At 41.4% G+C, this 19,937-nt stretch overlaps 3 protein-coding genes across 3 annotated transcripts in view; all 3 read left to right on the forward strand.

The window, feature by feature from the left end:
- The window catches only part of LOC106807057 (aminopeptidase 2, mitochondrial-like), a 6,612-nt gene extending 4,106 nt beyond the window's left edge, over positions 1 to 2,506 (forward strand). Inside the window, exon 3 of the mRNA XM_014809284.1 lies at positions 2,306 to 2,506. Coding sequence (XP_014664770.1) covers positions 2,306 to 2,506 — 201 coding nt within the window. The remainder of the gene's footprint in view (positions 1 to 2,305) is intronic.
- The window catches only part of LOC106807060 (aminopeptidase N-like), a 15,457-nt gene extending 4,598 nt beyond the window's left edge, over positions 1 to 10,859 (forward strand). Inside the window, exons 2-9 of the mRNA XM_014809287.1 lie at positions 4,343 to 4,523; positions 7,037 to 7,198; positions 7,817 to 7,899; positions 8,217 to 8,336; positions 9,044 to 9,211; positions 9,460 to 9,603; positions 9,855 to 9,930; positions 10,274 to 10,859. Of these exons, the coding sequence (XP_014664773.1) occupies positions 4,443 to 4,523; positions 7,037 to 7,198; positions 7,817 to 7,899; positions 8,217 to 8,336; positions 9,044 to 9,211; positions 9,460 to 9,603; positions 9,855 to 9,930; positions 10,274 to 10,453 (1,014 nt within the window). The 5' untranslated portion in view covers positions 4,343 to 4,442 and the 3' untranslated portion in view covers positions 10,454 to 10,859. The remainder of the gene's footprint in view (positions 1 to 4,342; positions 4,524 to 7,036; positions 7,199 to 7,816; positions 7,900 to 8,216; positions 8,337 to 9,043; positions 9,212 to 9,459; positions 9,604 to 9,854; positions 9,931 to 10,273) is intronic.
- Positions 10,860 to 13,198: 2,339 nt separating this feature from the next.
- The window catches only part of LOC106807058 (aminopeptidase N-like), a 10,201-nt gene continuing 3,462 nt past the window's right edge, over positions 13,199 to 19,937 (forward strand). The window contains exons 1-10 of the mRNA XM_014809285.1: positions 13,199 to 13,445; positions 14,041 to 14,142; positions 14,719 to 15,025; positions 15,736 to 15,891; positions 16,254 to 16,368; positions 17,355 to 17,475; positions 17,772 to 17,923; positions 18,324 to 18,437; positions 18,617 to 18,760; positions 19,579 to 19,644. Of these exons, the coding sequence (XP_014664771.1) occupies positions 13,199 to 13,445; positions 14,041 to 14,142; positions 14,719 to 15,025; positions 15,736 to 15,891; positions 16,254 to 16,368; positions 17,355 to 17,475; positions 17,772 to 17,923; positions 18,324 to 18,437; positions 18,617 to 18,760; positions 19,579 to 19,644 (1,524 nt within the window). The remainder of the gene's footprint in view (positions 13,446 to 14,040; positions 14,143 to 14,718; positions 15,026 to 15,735; positions 15,892 to 16,253; positions 16,369 to 17,354; positions 17,476 to 17,771; positions 17,924 to 18,323; positions 18,438 to 18,616; positions 18,761 to 19,578; positions 19,645 to 19,937) is intronic.

The raw sequence follows: 19,937 nt of genomic DNA on the forward strand, positions 1-19,937 counted from the left end.
CCACAGTGCTTAGGCCTACGTCCCTACATATAATTACAACTAACTCTGTTATCCCACTAGCGCTTCGATGGACATGAGTCAGTTTAGAGCTATAGGACGACTGAGCTTACACTGGACGACGAGACAGAGTAACATACCGTGGAAGACTGCGCTGCACGTGCACTGGACAATGTAGATCTGATGCTCAGCAGAATGACCAATGCAGATTTATTCAGGTAAATGTCACATTGTAGAGCTATATATATATATAAATATAGTCGCTATGACTTGTATATCTAGATAACGTATTGTTGTAAAGAGAAAGAGTAAGAGCAAACAATAGATTGATTATTACAATTCGATGTATGATAGAGTGTGTATATGATATATTAGATGAAGCTTCATAATGGATAAACGTAATGAATGTAAACAGCTGTCAAATATCAATGCTATACACTTGAGAACATTTGCTACACTCCTGCCTTGTTCATCGTTAGAACTTGTGGCTATCGGACTGTATTAACTAGTAGTTTGTGAAACACTAATGCTGCGACTTCAATAGTTTAGCGCATATTACCGTGTAATACTGTATTATGCTGTATATTGCGATGGGTTATTTTTGCGAATTTCACGAACGGGTCCGACCGTGAAGATAACACATGCGAATAAATTCATACGAATAATTACAGATATTCATATTCACGACGCGAAATTAACACTCGCGAAAGGTCCGTCAAGTCTGATTCGCGGAAAATATCTGTACCCGCGAAAATATGGCATATACATGTAAAATTAGTACATTCTTGGATGTATATAAATTATATGGACTTTTTGTGTTTTCAAGACATACATGTTGAATAGAACTAGACTTGCTCTATAACACCTATGGCTGGCATGGTCTCGAGACCAGACAGCATCATCTCCTCACGTATGCACAGAATAATTTAAGTAATGAAATTAATAAATTAAATAATAATTTTGTTTTAAATTAAATAATACAGATTTTCATATAAACCGCACCATATCAATAGATGTATTAACAATAGTGCGGTCGTGTATGTATGTGGATGGGTGGGTGAGGGTGTTTATGTGTGATTGCGTGTGCGTATGTGATTGCTCCGCGCGTATGGTACCTTTGTCTCTCTCTCTCTATTCCGATAACATGTAAATGTATGTGTTCGTGCGTGAGTGCATGCATGGCCATGCGTACATGCGTCTATTCCGATAACATGTAAATGTATGTGTTCGTGCGTGAGTGCATGCATGGCCATGCGTACATGCGTCTATTCCGATAACATGTAAATGTATGTGTTCGTGCGTGAGTGCATGCATGGCCATGCGTACATGCGTCTATTCCGATAACATGTAAATGTATGCGTTCGTGCGTGAGTGCATGCATGGCCATGCGTACGTGCGTCTATTCCGATAACATGTAAATGTATGCGTTCGTGCGTGAGTGCATGCATGGCCATGCGTACGTGCGTCTATTCCGATAACATGTAAATGGCATGCGCTTCCGTACACGTGCGTACGTGCATGCACTCATCAAGAAGGTCTCACCAGTGGCGGGATAACAAGGTGACTGTGTTTGAAGCGGCTGTCACTCCATTATCTGCATTAGCCTAGAGCAGTGCTTCTTGAACTGGTGAATGGTTCATCGAAAGGTGAATGAAATTATTTTGGGGTGAATGAAACTTACCATAACACATGAGGAAATTTAGTCGCGGGGGAATGAAATTTTGTGATAAAGACTCGAGGGTGAATGACACTGAAATAGTGTACACCCAACTTTAGCCTAAGACGTTACGCCCGCATATGTTCAAGGCATGAAATTGTTTTTTTGCACCGGTCCAGAAGGCTGGTAACAGCAGTTTTTTTACCAGCCATCACCATAATTTACCAGCCCTCTCAAATTTTGTTTTTTTTCAAAAATAAAGATAAGACTAGTTTCACTGACTCTTGCTTGTCCGAAATATGTTGTAGTGTGCGGCATCGCATAGTAGCTGTTGAACAGACTGTAATGCAGATCGTGAATGATGTCCGAAGTGTTTTTGTCAATGTCGTGTTTCACGCTTGCATTCTCGATTTCAAATTTATAAAATGTTGATAAAGTATGGCGTGATATCCTTCAGGTAAAACAGTAATGTAGGCTATTTGCTCATTATTTAATGCTATAAATAAAAATGTAGGTACTCGCTAACACGGCTGAAACCACCGGCTAGGAGGGCCAGTGTTTTGCGAATATTACTGGCCCTCCACATAATTTGGCGGCATATGCCGGTGTGCCCATGCTAATTTCGTGCCCTGGTGTTTATTTTCTGTCTAGCAAGCGGACGAGGAGGGCATCACGGACACGCTGCTTGACGGCAGGGACATGAAGACAATCATGGACACATGGACGCTGCAGAACGGCTACCCTCTCATCACCGTCACGAGAGACTATGCCGCCGGCACCGTCTTAGCGACGCAGCAGAGGTTCCTGTTAGACGAGGTTGTCAGATCTGCTCGCATGGACGAACTAGAGTGAGCGCTACTTTAAGCGGAAAGATTCCTGTACACATGAACTACTTTACGCAGAGAGATTCCTGTACACATGAACTACTTTACACAGAGAGATTCCTGTACATGCAAACTACTTTAATGAATGCTATTTTATAATTGCATGTCTTTGATGGATGGTATCCGATACATGCGAATAGTTTATGCAGGTTTATTCTTTGCTACAATATTTGTGCGTATTCCTGCGATGGAACTCTTGTACTAATTGAAATTGACTGTTGTGTTGGGGGCGGGGAACTAGTTTTTTCGTAGCTATATATTTTGCTAGCTATCTAACACCTGTCGTTATTTATCTGTATGCAGGACGATAAATTAAACGCTGCTATAACTATGTGTATATATTTTGATGTTTCTGGGTCACTCTTAGCGTAATGTGATTTAAACGCGTATAGTACCATAGTCTTTAAGCATTTCATAATTTATGACTGTGCAAATTTTCTTTTTTTAGTCAGGAGATATGAGGTTCTCCTCATCTGCATCTGTGTGATGAACTGAACTGGGATAACCAGATCAGAGTTGGAGCATCAACGACACAGGTAGTAATAAACGCTAGTATAAATGATAATAATAATGACAGTATAAAAAAAAAACATACTTTTTTTTTTTTTTCCCGTAACAGAAATCAATTTTATTTTTATATAGGAACAATATGTTTGTAAACTATAACATTATAACAATAAACTAATAATCGAATGCGTCAACCCTTAATGTTTCATGCCGTTCTCCATCCAGTACAGTCCAGGTTACGAAAGGTACCTCGCTAATTAAAGAGCTTACAATGTCATTTGAATGATTGTTATGTGAATCAATTATGCAGTATGAATTATCAATTTCATGAGCAGTTATGTTCTAATGCCCTTTACAGAGGTACATGCATGTCCGTAACCCTGACTGTACCCTTAAAGTGACTACGTCACCGTAAATAGTAAAAGTAAAAAAAATATTTCCACTTTTTACAATTAAGTAATTCTATTCACTTTTAGCTCAGCTGACAAGTCAGGATGCGCTTGTTAGAATCGCATGATTGCTCCTGCAGTCGTCAACAGTTGGGCAGATATCTTAACCGACTCGCTCAGTGTTGATTTTGCGTTAGTCTGTCGGATTCGCGAAAGACTCAGGGTATGTCAAATTTGAGGGGTCAATGGTCAAAGCGTCAGATGTGTCAGGAGGGGGAATATTTCCCCGCTAACTTAAGGTATAGTGGAAGGAATACGGAATTCGGCTCAATCCAACGGTTGACCTACGCTCTTAATACTTTGACGCTCTAGTGTGATGGGGAGAAACATCACCAGCGCGAATATTGAGTCACAGGTCAAAGGCAGTGGAGAAAGTCAGATTCAGACATTTCTGTAACATGGTTTAAGGACCTTGAGTCACTTTTTTGTTTCAGCACTGACTACCGTTTTTATCACTTTATTTGTTGAAGGACATGAATGTTACTTTCCACTGACATTGCGAAGAGTAGTTCTGATAACTTTTGACTCAAGAAGGAGGTTACATGGATTTGTTGCTTTAACACAGGACTGAATGTTTTTGCTATTAAGCCCCCTCCACCCTCCCCACACCACATCGCTCCGGCGCTTGACGCATATCATGATAACGTGATAAAATCAGCGATAGTAGATTAAGTACAGCTGTATCTTTATTACTGTACTACACAGCGCTCATTTGTTAGTAAGTTTACCATTCTTTTTTATTTATACTCTCATGTTATACCTATTCATACACCTGCTGTTTTGTAACTAAGTTATGTGCTAAATAAAGATTCTGAATCTGAATCTGGATCTTGCACTCACACTCACAGTGTCCATCGTGGATCGCATCCCGGCAACGACGAGTGGATTCTGGTGAACGCCGAGGCGGGCAATGTTCTACGAGTCCAATACGACGACGACAACTTTAACATGATCGTCGACCAGCTGAAGAGCCACAGGACGGACGTCGACGTCAAGAACCGCGCGATGTTCATCGACGACGCATTTGCGTCGCAGCTGGTTGCGCAGAGGCGGTGTGGTGTGGTGCGACACCAAAGCCGCTGCGACTGTGTGTGTGCGATGCGTGCAGTGCTGCGTGTGCTGTGCGTTGTGTGTGTGCGCCGTCGTGTGCGCGTGCCGTGCGTGCGTGTGCGTGCGTGCATGCATGTGTGTGTGTGGTGCTGTGACGGTGTGTGTTGCGTGCGTGCGCGCGGTGTGTGTGTGCAGCGTGGCGTGCGTGCGTGCCGGGTGTATTGACTGTATGTGAAGGCGTAACTAGCATGCGAGAAGCCGTGAAAGTTCGACTTGTAGTCTATTCTACAGCAAACTAGAGTAAATAATGAGATGTAAATAACCTAAATGGCTTAATCGTCACGTATATTCGTGACCCATCATCCACACGCTCGCTCGCACAAAATGCCATGTGAATGAGGGCTGTCCCTCATGACATCTTGAGACAGTCGCCAATATGATTGGCGCACCCCTCTAGAATTTCCTCAGGCTACGTCCTACATCTAATAAACAAACTCTGTTATACCCCGTGCTTAGCTTATCATCCCTTACAGCCTAATAAACAATAACTCTGTTATCCCACCAGTGCTTAGGCTAGTCCTACATCTAATACATTAACTCTGTTATCCCACAGTGATTAGGCCTCGTCCCTACACTAATAACAATAACTCTGTTATATCCCCATGCTAGCTACGCTCCCTACATCTAATAACAATATCTGTTATACCCCCGGCTTAGTACGCTCCCTACAGTATAATAACATACTCTGTATATCCCACCAGTGCTTAGGCTTCACCCTACATATAATAACAATAACTCTGTTATCCACAGATGCTTTAGGCTACTCCCTACATAATATACAATAACTCTGTTATCCACCAGTGCTTAGGCTACGTCCTACATTAATAACAATAACTCTGTTATCCCACCAGTGCTTATGGCATTAGCCTACACTATATAACACATACTCTTGTTATCCACCCAGTGCTTAGTGCTAACGTCCCTACACCTAATAACAATAACTCTTAATAATACCCAACCTAGTGCTTAGTACGTCCGTACACTATAATAACAATAATCTGTTATCCCACCAGTGCTTAGGCTACATCCCTACATATAATAACAATACTCTGTATACACCAGTGTTAGGCTACGTCCGCTTAATCTAATAACAATAACTCTGTTGTATCCCACAGTGCTTAGGCTACATCCTACACTATAACAATACTCTGTTATCCCCAGTGCTTAGGCTATACGTCCTACACCTAATACAAAAACTCTGGTTATCCCACCAGTGCTTAGGCCTACTCCCTACCTAATATAACAATAACTCTGTTATCCACAGGTGCTTAGGCTTAATCCCTACTCTAATTAACATACTCTGTTATCTTCCACAGTGCTTAGGCTACTCCCTACATATAATACAATTAACTTGTTATCCCACCGTGCTTAGAGCTTATACGCCTAATCTAATACAATAACTTGTTATCCCCAGTGCTTAGGCTACTCCTAACCCTTCAACAATAACTTGTTATTCCCACCAGTGATATAGGCTATTACGTCCCTTACACCTAATAACAATAACTCTGTTTCCACCAGTGCTCTTAGTCTACCTCCTCATCTAATAACATTACTTGTTATCCAACCGTGCTTAGCTATACGCTTCCCTACACCTAATAACAATAACTCTGTTATCCCACATGCTTAGGCTATTACGTCCCTACATCTAATAACAATACTCTGTTATCCCACCATTGCTTGGCTTAGTCCCTACATCTATAACATTTACTCTGCTTATCCCCAGTGCTTAGGCTACGTCCCTTCACCGAATACAATAACTTCGTTATGCCCACCAGTGCTAGCTAGTCCCTAATTCTAATAACAATAACTCTGTTATCCCACAGCTGCTTAGCCTACATCCCCTACATCTAATAACAATTAACTTGTTATCCCCAGTGCTTAGCTTACTATCCCTACATATATAGAACAATAACTCTGTATCCCACCATGCTATTAGCTATCCTACATCTAATACATAACTATGTTATCCACCAGTGCTTGCGTACGTCCCGTACTATACTACATAGACTCTGTTTATCCACCAGTGCTTAGCTATACGTCCCTACACCTCAATACATTACTCTGTTATCCCCCGTGCTTAGGCTACGTCCTTACACCTGAATAACATAACTCTTGTTATCCACAGTGCTTAGGCTACATCCCTAATTAATAAACAATAACTTCTGTTATCCCAGTGCCTTGCCTACTTCCTTAGCTTAAGAGCCTAATAAACAATGTAACTTGTTATCCCACCAGGGCTTAGGCCTACATCCCTCACTAATACAAGTACTCGTGTTTATCCACCAGTCTTAGGCTACATCCCTACATTTAATAACATAACTCTGTTATCCCACTCAGTGTTAGGCTACATCCCTACATCTAATAACAATAACTCTGTTATCCCACCAGTGCTTAGGCTACGTCCCTACATATAATAACAATAACTCTGTTATCCCACTAGCGCTTCGATGGACATGAGTCAGGTTAGAGCTATGAGGACGACTGAGTACCTGGACGACGAGACAGAGTACATACCGTGGAAGACTGCGCTGACGTGCATGGACAATGTAGATCTGATGCTCAGCAGAGATGCAACCAATGCAGATTTATTCAGTGTAAATGTCACATTGTAGAGCTATATATATATATAAATATATCTGTATGACTGTATATCTATATAACGTATTGTTGGCTAAAGAGAAAAGAGATAAAGAGCAAAACCAATAGATTGATTATTCAATCGATGTATTGATAGATGTGTATATGGATATATAGATGAAGCTTCATAATGGATAAACGAATGAATGTAAACAGCTGTCAAATATCAAATGCTTACACTTGAGGAACATTTGGCTACACTCCTTGCTTGTTCATCGTTAGACTTCGTGTAATCGACTGTATTAACTAGTAGTTTGTGAAGACACTAATGTTCGACTTCATAGTTTAGCGCATATACCGTGTAATACTGTATATGCTGTATATTTTGCGATGGTTTAATTTTTGCGAATTTCACGAACGGGTCCCGACCGTGAAAATAACAACATGCGAATAATTCATACCGAATAATACAGAATATTTCATAATTCACCGACCGCGAAATTAACCACTCGCGAAATTGTCCGTCAAGTCTGAATTCGCGAAAATATCTGTACGCGAAAAATATGGCATATACATGTAAAATAGTACATGTTTGGGATGTATATATAATTATATGGACTTTTTGTGTGTTTCAGACATACATGTTGAATAGAACTGACTTGCTCTATAACACCTATGGCTGGCATGTCTCCGAAGACCAGACAGATCATCTCCTCACGTATGCACAGAATAATTTAATTTAATGAATTAATAAATTAAATAATTAAATTTGTTTTAAATTAAATAATAAGATTTTCATATAAACCGCACATATAATAGATGTATGTACATAGGTGCGGTCGTGTATGTATGTGGATGGGTGGGGTGAGGGTGTTTATGTGTGATTGCGTGTGCGTATGTGATTGCTCGCGCGTATGGTACCTGTTGTCTCTCTCTCACTCTCTCTTTCTCCTCTGTCTCGTGTGTGTGTGCATGTGCGTATGCGCGCGTGTTCGTTGAGTGATTCAATATTTCTCGTTACCACCACGTGGGTAGGAATCTGCGCATTGAAGCGACGTCAACTGCGTGTAAATATAGCAACACTGAATGTCTCGCCGAAGCTCTGCTAGAATTCCAACAGTGGCAAGAAAGCGTAACTGCCGGAACACAGAATCCGTGAGTGAATTAAAGCAAGTCTTCATATTTGCTGCTTTATGCCGTATAGTCAATTATCTTAAACCGTTTCAGGGGTAGAAATGAACTTTTGAACAAGGGATTCCAACGGACTCCCTGCCCTCAAAAAGAGGGAGTCCGCAGTGTGAAGTTAAAAACTAAAGCATAACAACAATAATGCATGTGCTTATTTTGAAGATTTATGCGATGTACGTCTGCTACATTTTCTTTGGATATTTGCTGAAAAAATACCGTCATTTCGCGAGGCTGTGCTCTGGAACAAACTAGTTAGTATAGCAGAATTTTCAGGGAGTCACACGGACTCCTGCATATGTCAAATCCGGGAGTCCGACAGTATAAACCAAGGAGTATTTGACTCCGGACTCCCGTTAATTTCGCACCCTGCCGTTTCATTGAGCAAACGTATTGTGTCATAGGTCTACCAACCTGGTGGGTTTTTACATGCCCGGTTCGTCAAGTAAACCCTAAATAAAAATTCAAGAATCAAAAAATCTAATTTATATTTGTTCGAATGAAATCTAAATAATATTTTACAGGTAACTTGGTTTCATTAAGGAATATTTTTCAATATATAAGGGTCTGATTGTAATATATATATATATTTATATATATTGTGTATAAAGCATGTCGTATGAAATTCAACATGATTTAGAATGAATCTAACGGGTATATATAAACATATGCTTCAGCATCGCTGTGGATTATCGTTCCATTGTCTACTGCAACGGAATCAAGGCGGGTTCAGATCTAGAGTGGCAGTTGACCTGGGATACCTTCGTTGACAATAAATCGCCTCAGGATCGCAGTAATCTACTCTACGGACTATCCTGTTCAACGGAGGAGGATATTCTTAATAAGTAACGATGTTATGTGGGTTCTAAATGAAAGTATATATACATATGTGTGTGTATATATATATATATATGATACATTATCGTAGTATACCATCCCACTATATTCCACTATTCTATACATTAAACTAAATAAATCATTAATAAACATGATATATATACTCCAACTTCTGGAACGATAAATTCTCACAAGAGACATCATTTGCAAGTCCATGCTACTGCTGTAGGAATCCTAATTAAGTTTCTATTTGCAGGAATCTTGAACTGGCACTCAATGATGCTAACCTGGAAAATAAGGATGATGCCTATAGGATGATGTACTACACGGCTCTTAATTTTGCCGGACGGGACCTGACGTGGGAATTCGTCCAGACAAATTTCATCGCAATAAATAAAAGGTACATGCATGCTCGTAACGAGCACACCAATCAACTCCTCCAGGATCCACCATGACGTCTGTATGTGTCGTGCATGCGTGTGTGCGAACCCGTACATGCCTCGCGCCATCGATTATCATTCGTCATAATCTTTTAATTGAATTATATTAGTAGCGGTGCCGTGCGGGTTTTCTCTGCCATCTTGATTTTTCTCACAATGATCTCATCGTGCGAGATCTTCTATTGTAGCCTTATGCTTGATTTACCTTCAGGATTGAGCAGGCAAGACTCGATTCGGTTGTGACAGCCATTACAACAGGTTTCAACACAGACACTGAGCTTGAAGATGTAAGACCTCTTGTTTTTAAATAGGATCCAATGGATATATATAATAGATAATTTAAATATAATTCAATAGGATATAATATTGTGAATCAATACAAGTGCACCTCCCTCTGCTCATTTCGCTGAACCAATATTTAGAGGATCTTTCATATGAATTTATATGATTTAATTTAGAATATGATTTTATAACTAGACAACTTATGCTGCCGCATATAGGCTTTGCTTTTCTCATTTATCCTGTAGACCACAATATATAGGCTTTCCTTTTCTCATTTATCTTGCTTAATTCGCTCATCACTCGCCCACTTCTCCTCCTCTCAGTCTTAATGTTTCTATACAACATTAGGTCAAAAAGTTCCGTGAGAATCCCGGTGCAGTGGACAGCGAATTCAAAGAAATGTGGGATGCTGCTGAAGAGAGAGTAGAAGCAAACATCGTGTACATGGCCAATAATGAGGCCGAGCTGGTGCAGTGGCTGACAGACATCAACGCTGGCACGAGAGATGCGTTCGGAAACGTCCTTTAATGAATGCGAAACCAACAATCCCACTGATTAGGAGTCGAGATCGACCCCCCTGTTTGTATTTTCTGGAGAACAATAATATAATTAATAATATTATAATATATATATATATAATTATTATAATAATATTAATAATTAATATAATAATTTTTGGTAATTTGTTCGACAGCAATGACATCTGTCTTCTAGGCAACGTGTCGTCAGCGGTAATAGATTGACGTCACCGGTCCATTACCACTCTGTCACACTTGTGCTTGATATCATCAGTTTGCGAAAGGCGGATAGTTGTGACATATGTTCAATGTGTTACTATTTAATGCAGTTAAATTATATTTACAAATAAAGCTGTCGTAATTCGTGTTAGAATTATTTGTTTTGTTTTTCGACTCATTTAAAGAATTTCAGTTTCATAAATGTGATCGAACATTCTGTGCATAATAATAAAAGTGATGATAGGTATCTAATATTAACTTGTTCAGCGCTTCAGTGTTAGGAATTATTCTGTTGAAATGATTTATTACGAGTAAAGAGCACATATTCACGAGTAGCTTTGCGTGGAAAATGTGTCCAAAAATCACTGCCTGCTTTCAAATTACAAATATAGAGAAGATATTCACGAGTAATGTGATATGAGAAATATCTAACATTTATAATGCCACTTGTAAAATTATCGGTGCCCGATTCGTCGTTACAATTTTGCTTATATTGTGAACAAACGCCCATGCAGTATCTGCCAAATCTTTTATCATTTCGCTGACATTATAAATGTCGAGATCGTAACTCCTGAGCAGTTTGAGAAGGAAAAGTTCATGACGGAGGTAGAGAATGTACACGATTTTGGAAAAAGAAAAAAGTGCGGAGAAGGAAGATGAGGAGATATATGCAGTGATGATTAGAGAGATGAGGGAGGAGAGGTAAAGGAGGTGAGAATGAGAGGTAGAGGAGAGCACACATCATCTCCTCTCTCTCATTCTCACTTCCTCTACCTCCCATTCTCACCTCTTCTACCTCTCATTCTCACCTCCTCTGCCTCTCATTCTCACCTCCTCTACCTCTCCCACATCTCCTTTAACTCTCCCTTATCTCCTCCCTCTCATTCTCACCTCCTCTACCTCTCATTCTCCCCTCCTCTCTTTCATTCTCACCTCCTCTACCTCTCATTCTCACCTCCTCTACCTCTCATTCTCACCTCCCCGAATTCAAAATGAGAGGTAGAGGAGGTGAGAATGAAAGAGAGGAGGTGATGGAGAGGTAGAGGAGGTGAGAATGAAAGAGAGAAGATGAGGGAGAGTTAAAGGCTGATGAGGGAGAGTTAAAGGCTGTGAGAATGAGAGGGAGGAGGTGTGGGAGAGGTAGAGGAGGTGAGAATGAAAGAGAGGAGGTGAGGGAGAGTTAAAGGCTGTGAGAATGAGAGGTAGAGGCTGTGAGAATGAGAGGTAGAGGAGGTGAGAATGAGAGGTAGAGGAGGTGAGAATGAGAGGGAGGAGATGAGGGAGAGGTAGAGGAGGTGAGGGAGAGGTAGAGGATGTGAGAATGAAAGAGAGAAGATGAGGGAGAGTTAAAGGCTGTGAGAATGAGAGGGAGGAGGTGTGGGGGAGGTAGAGGAGGTGAGAATGAAAGAGGAGATGAAGAGGTGGAGGAGATGAGAATGAAAGAGAGGAGATGAAGAGGTGGAGGAGGTGAGAATGAAAGAGAGGCGATGAGGAAGAGGTAAGAAGGAAAGAGAGGAGAAGAGATAAATAAATAAGGCCTAATCAGAGGGTGACATAAAGGGGAAGAGAATGTGAAGGTAAGCGAGGCGATAGAGGTGGTGGATGGAGGGTAGGTTAAAATTAAGTTGGGGAGGTGAATGGATAGTTATAAGAAGGAGCCTAGCGTTATCAATTTCCTATACTTTCTTCCTTACTATAATTCCCGTCTCTTTATTCATGTCGAGCCATTATAGATCAGTTCAAGCTTTCCTCAACGTTGCAAAGTGCCTGAGGAGTATCCAAAGTAGGATTTGGTTGAGTGCAGTCCGTTCTCACAGTCAACAAGAGTTGTCATTACTAGGCTGAGTTATGATCTGACCTATTTGCATCAGGTTTGTTTAGTATTGTCAATCAGTTATGTTGTCATATTTATCTAACATAAGCACCGTGATCATGATGATAACCTATAAGACTAGCACGAATTATCTTGCTAACAAAATGTCGTCTTCTTACAATTACTGCAGCACCTTTTATCAGTGAATAACTGACGATGGGCATAAATAAGTAAACGTTAATTCATGAATCGCAACATTTGTTATGGTCACATATATCTGTGTTTTCTCAAACAAAATATTCATGATTAAAAATTGCTTTTAGTTAAGCGTTCCAATCTCGAACCTTGTAAATCCATCTATTCGAGTGCACGTCAATGATCTCACAGATATGTGCTCTTGATATATATATATATATATATATATATATATATATATATATATATATACATATATATATTGCTTAAGTCAAGGCGAACCCAACTACCCAACTGCTCTGCCTATCTAACAGCGAGCGTTTATCTGACACTGAACTTCTTGATACCAGAATCAGCTACGATCAATTCCGAACCCGATTAAATATCCGCATGTGTGCGAAGACGTCTTGAACGAAGGCGATATGTAACACAGGTGGTTCAAAGTTCATATTGACAAGAGCCACCTTCATGTGCTGCAGTAAACCCAAATAGGACCGAGACGAAGCACTGTACTAGCAAACGTCGGTGATGGCTCGCGCTAAATTTACAGTGAGCTCTTCGCAGGTGGCATTAGAGAGTCAGGAGAATGTCGATGGAGAGCAAGCTACCGTCGTAGTTACAGACGACAACGTCAAGGGATGTTGGCTGTCGACGTGGGAAATGCTGCTCATCGCTGGGATGGCAGCTGTGCTTGTGACAGCGTCAGGACTCGTCGTTGGTCTGACGGTGCCGGACTGCGGGGAGGCGCCGTCACCACCCCCTACTAAGCACGACGGTGAGAGAGAGAGAGGGCAAATAGAGGTGCAGCGAGAGGGAGAGAGAGATGGAGCGAGAGGGAGAGAAAGATAGCGAGAGAGAAAGAATGAACGAGAGGGAGAGAAAGAAAGAAAGAGAAGGAGCGAGAGGCTGAGAAAGAAAGAGGGAGAGAAAGAATGAAAGAGAGGGAGAGAAAGAAAGAAAGAGAAGGAGCGAGAGGCTGAGAAAGAAAGAGGGAGAGAGGAGTGTGACAGAGAGAGGAGGAATTAAAGAGAGGGGGGGGGAGTGCGAGGGACAGAGAGAAAGAGAGAGGGGAGTGTGAAAGAGAGAGAGAGAGAGAAGTAATGAAAGAGAGGGGGAGTGAGAAAAAGAGAGAGAAGGAGTGTGAGAGGGAGAAAAGGAATGAGAGAGAGAGAGAGCAAGGGAATGAAAGAGAGAGAGAGAAGAGGAATGAGAGAGGGGGCGAGAGAGAGAGAGAGAGAGAGAGAGAGACAGACAGAGAGATAGGAGAAGAGAGCGAGCAAGCCAGAGAAAGAGTGAGAGTGAGATGAGAAGTAATTAACAGTGATAATGATATGATAATATATGCTAATAATGAGTGTTGCTGTTTGCAGGGTGGCGTACCCCAGACACGGTAACGCCTCTACACTACGCGATAGAACTGAAGCCTTACCTAGATCCAGCTGACATGGACCCGGAGGATTTCTATTTCACAGGTATTTTCACGTTTAGAATTGCCCGTGTATTGCATCTACTCAAGAGCTAATAACACTAAGCTCATGATTAACTCGAGAGCTAATAATAGCTAATGTATTATTCGTTCTTGATCTAATGCTAATCTACCATGCGGTCAGCTGCTATTTTGTCATCATGCATTTCTTTCATCTATAACTTCTTTCTTCTAATAATCTAATATCTTCGAACAACGTGTTTCCTCAACTAAATCTGCAGGTTTTTTTGTCAAAGAAACTTGATGGCTCGGCCGACGTTAAGCTGGGTTTACACTACCGACTTTATGCAGACAAATTGACGAATTGGACAAACTTCCCAATATACAACCGACAATTGGCAGTGTAAACGCAAAAGTCGCGCGAGCTACTGGTCAATAGCAACTAGTTGGGAGATTAGAACATGTTCTATTTTCGCCAACTCGGAGTTGCCGAATTAGGAAATTGGTCCAACTCGCCAATTTGGCAACATAAAGTCGGTAGTGTAAAACCCAGCTAGATGATGTATTGATTACGATAACCGACGGTAGCTGTCAACTGCATTTCCTATTTTACTTTCTCTAGGAAACGTTAACATTACCGTGCGATGTGACAAGGAGACAAACAGAATCTACCTGCACACGCGGCGGCTGGAGGTGTCCGCCATACAGGTGTACTCCGCCAATGACGACACGGCAGCAGCCGTACCCGAGTTTGTCACGTCAAGTTACGATGCGGAGCGAGAATTCCTGATGGTAGATCTACGGAGCAAGCTCAACGTCGGTGCAACCTACTACCTGTACATGGAATTCACGGGGAAACTAGTTAAGGATCCGAACGCGATGAATGGTATATATCTGAGCAGCTACACGTCTGCAAACGGAACTGAAATGTGAGCGAGTTAGTCCAGTAACTTAATTATAATATCAGGAGTATAGAAGTTATAAGGTTTAGGAGTTATAAGGTTTAGGAGTATACGGTATAGAAGTTATAAGGTTTAGGAATATAAGGTATAGGCGTTATAAGGTTTAGGGGTATAAGATATATAACTATTATAATATCAAGAGCTAATAATACCTAATAAGAGGTATTATTAGCTCTTGATAATATCTATATTATACACGCCTGATAATATCAGAGGTGAATAGAAACATATTCATTCCTGATCATATTTATAGCTCATACCTATCTAACTCTCAGGTATAATGCAAATGGATGTATGGACGCGGTGTATGCAGTATAGTGTATATAATGCGTTTTTAAGTAGTATCTGTAATCCATGGATCCGGTGAAGAGCACATGTTTGTAATTGTGTGCTTTACTTGAATACCATTTCGGCAACAGATTGGAAATGTTTAAGAGCATTCGGTGAAACGTTATATGAGTGCCCGCCCGCCCCCTCTACACACACACTTTCATGCCCATGTAACGTACTATACCCGAACCCGTGTACTAGACACAACCAACATTATGGAGCTATATACATGGGTAGGCACGTCCATGCCCGCGTGCATTGACAGCGTGACGTCACACATGTCACACGTCCATGCCCGCGTGCGTTGACAGTGTGACGTCATTGTGACAGCATTGTTGGTAGTGCAGGTGGCACATGGCTAGCCAGCTAGAATCGACCTCAGCTCGACGAGTCTTCCCTTGCTTTGATGAGCCGAGTTTTTCTCCGACATACGAGGCTGTTATCTGGAGGAAGAAACATCACATTGCGCTATACAACACGCCATTGCTATCTAGTTCTGCAAGGTATAAAGTAAATTACGTACGCAATTTCTTTGCATATATCTATATTTACATACATAAAGATACATATAAATAACGGCATAGAATGAATAAGGAAAATGGGAAGAGAGCCAAAAGTAGTTCTAATGAGAGATGAGAGAAAAAGAGCGTGACATCAAGGGTTATCAATAGAAATAATGGGAAGTAGAGCGAATATGGAAAGAGTGAGAGGGCAAGAGAGAGAAAAAGTGCAGAAGAGTTATAGACCGAGGTGTATTTAAGGGTCAAGTATTGTATAGGTAACCCATATTTCCGCAATATCTGTTTATGTGTGTTTGTAATGTATTTTATATGTTTTATGTTGTATTCGGCTGACGTGTCTGCAGTGGGGAATGGATGATAGACCGGTTTGGTGTGACCCTCCCTATGCCAACCTACCTCAACGCATTTGTCGTCTGCGACTTTTCTATGATCGAAACCGAAACCATGCACGGAACACAGGTATGCCTACTATAGTCGAGCTTCTATTATTACATCAAATATTTAACCAAAACTTAAGTAACAGATCCTTTATATTATTTTATTTGATATCAAAATTTCGTGGCTGTTTACTGCGGTTAAATATCTAATATGCATACCGAACGCTAAATGAAAAAGCATAGTAATAGTTTGCTAATTTAGTTTGACGTTGCTATATCTGCTAGTTTCAATATTTACGTCGCAATATATATTTATATATAGTGCTTCACTATTGCTTAGCAGTATAATGAGCTATAGTCCGCGGCAGCGCGGCCGTGCCGCAGGTGCACGTATAATCAGTGGTAAAAGAGCAAGTCTCCGCCTTGCCTTGAACACGAGCGGCGAAGGCCCGGAACTGTTCGTCAGGTGCCTGGCGCAGTTGGAGCAGTTTAGCTCTCATGTAGCCGATGGCGACAGGAACGACAGCGAAGTGACGAACAGTGGCGAGGACCTCGGTGAGACTGCGGCTGACGAGCGCGGGGTCTGCCTTTAGCACCATGTCGCCGAGTCGATCAGACGCTGCATTGTCGTCTATGTCCGATCCGACGCGAAAGAGTTCCCAACGCCGCAGAAAGTTGTTCCATGCTTTTCCATGTTCTTGAAACCGGCTCCACGCTGCTGTCAATACGCGGGCGCTCTATGCGAGGGGCCCTTGAGCACGTGATCGGGGCTTGGGCAGGTCGATGCACGGCTCCGGCATGGATCTGCAGAATGACGATTGCCAGGGCATCACTAACGTCTTGGGTGATGAAGTCGCACTCGACGATGGGGGACTCGAATGTAGGCATCGTTCTTCAGTGATGTCGTTGAACATAAAGAATGACTCGTGCTAGCTGTCACATCATAAATATGTTCTAGAATGTTCAACGACACTGAAATAGGAAGAGAACAGAAACATGTAACACAACAATAACACAACTCCACACCTGCTACAGTAGTCTTGTGTTTTCTTTGTTTCTCACATCTAGGTGAGAGCTTTTTCGCAACCGGGCCGGATCGATCAAGCTCAATACAGCCTCCAAGCAACCAAGGACATTCTCGAGTTCTTTGAACATCATTATCGAATCCTGTATCCCATGGACAAATCTGGTAATGTGTTTATACGCCATAAGTATAAAGGCCATCCTCTTCAAACACATCTTTTTTTTTATTAGCCCTTATTTGAAATTAAAGATATACATCTATAATTAAAAGACGTATGCAAGAAATATGTATAGTTTATAGCGTATTCTAAAAAGTTTGTTATGTAGGTCAAAAACATAATGTTAGAATTTTTTATGACATTCACACTTTCTGTCGACGCACAAGCTTGGACGTGCTCCATGACAACGCATGCTCGCATTACTGGTTGACTACGATTAACATTGCTCTGCGTATCTACTCAGACTTGGTTGCCGTGCCGGACAAGGGTGGTGCCATGGAGAACTGGGGACTGGTGTTGTACAGAGAAGGTATAATGCTCTATGATACGGAGAAGGATTCAGTTTCGCAACACAAGAGCCGAGCGACAGTCATCGGTCACGAGATTGCTCACCAGGTGACTCTGCCGTAGCCTACAACGCTAGCTTAAAAGTGGGGCGCCCTGAATCCCTCATTTGGAAACCTTCAAGATATATTAAACCATACCCATCAGAATACCCCGTAGAATAAGGCATGCAGTGCTTATAGTGATTTCCTTGTATTTTTATTCCTGCGTAAAAACAACCGTGCATAAACCCATGTAACCAGCAAGTGGCGCACCATGCCAGGTTGGAATTGCAAACGCTGGCACCTATTTAGCATATCATATCAAAAGTCCATAATAGAAAATTCTCTTGATCATATATGGCTATGCAGCACCTTAGCATCAATGCAGCAACCGCTGCAATGCTGTCACCTATTTAAATTTACTTGTTTTGTCTGGCAGTCGGACTGACAGCATCGTAACCGTGTTTCAGTGGTTCGGAAACCTTGTCACCTGTCACTGGTGGACACACATCTGGTTGAACGAAGGTTTCGCATCGTTCCTAGAGTGGCAAGGGGCCGACAAGATAGAACCGGAGTGGAAACTAGTATGTATGACACAGGGGTCATGACCTCCAGAGGGAAGATGATTGGGGGAAATGTCCACCTTCATTTTTTGTAGAAACAAATAATGAAAAAAATAAACGTAAATCCCCCAACGTGTAATGACTGCGCAAAATTATTTATGATTCGACACATTCCTTCAATTGCATTGTCTTATTTGCAGTGGGAGCAGTTCGTAGTTGATAACCTACAGTCTGTGATGCGGTTAGACTCTGTCCCCTCTGCCAGAGCACTCGTCGTCCCTGACGACGTCATCAACACGCCGTCAGAAATCAGCTCAATGTTTGACAGTATTACGTACGACAAGGTATCGTCCACTATTTAACGTTTGAGACGTGATTTGAAATAATTTAATCACATAATATATTCAGCATTAATTACCAAGGGAAAAAACTGCGCATTTTCACGCATGCTTGCTATTTGTAAAAAAATGCCATTATCTTGATATTATGCATTTAAAAGAGACAGCCTATATTCAGAAGTATAGTTTACTATTACAATCTCTGTCCAGAGATCTTACATTAATAAGTCGCCGAACCTCTAAAACTGCCTTATAATATAATATATGCTCATATGTTTGTTCGTGCATGACTGGTAACTGCCAAGATAAATGCTCCTATGTTGATATATTGTACAGTTAGAATAGAGTGGCTACATAATGAAGTGTTAAAGCCCGTGACCCTTGGTCCTCTCTTTAACTACTGGTTCTGGTATTTCAAATAAGGACAACGCGGATGGCTGTTGAGGCGGCGTTAGAAACTACGTGCTATGTGTATATATATGTACGTGTATGATTCCCACCTCCTAGCCTGATGCAATGTAATGTTTCACCTCTATACCGTCTATTTTAGCGCTTAATTGATATATATGATGATGATATAATATTTTACCGATTCTTCGAGCTTTCAACCCCCTAGTATATCACGTGGGGGTAACGTGATTGGGATCCCTATCAACTTAAATAATGTGTAATTTTGCAATATGTAATTATTGGTCTTCTTCCTCTCATTTTATCCTCTTGGACTCCCCCGATGGGACATGAGGCCGTACTTATTTATCATTAGTCTAATTATTGAAAAAAATTTGAAGCTGAATTTTGTAACGCTTCTTCGATGTGTCTTGCAGGGTGGTGCAGTGTGCCGAATGATGGAGTACATTATGGGGACAGACAGCTTCAACAACGGTTTAACGGTAAATCAGACACACAATGCTTGACGTGTCACAATGTTACTGCGGCTATCCACGTGCTCAGCAGTTTCAGCGTGGTCGTGAATTATATCTATATATTATCCAATAGTAACTTAGATCGCCGCAGTAATCAAATCATAAACAGAATCAATGATACGTCGCGGTTGCCAACCTTCGCGTCGTCGACGGCATTTGAAGATGCTGCTGCTGCTGCTACTGCTGATAATGATGCTGTTGCTGCTGCTGGTACTACTGCTGCTGCTGCTGCTGCTACTGCTGATAATGATGCTGTTGCT

The sequence above is a fragment of the Priapulus caudatus genome, unplaced genomic scaffold (assembly GCF_000485595.1).
Source record: "Priapulus caudatus unplaced genomic scaffold, Priapulus_caudatus-5.0.1 Scaffold193, whole genome shotgun sequence".
Taxonomy (NCBI): Eukaryota; Metazoa; Priapulida; class Priapulimorpha; order Priapulimorphida; family Priapulidae; genus Priapulus; species Priapulus caudatus.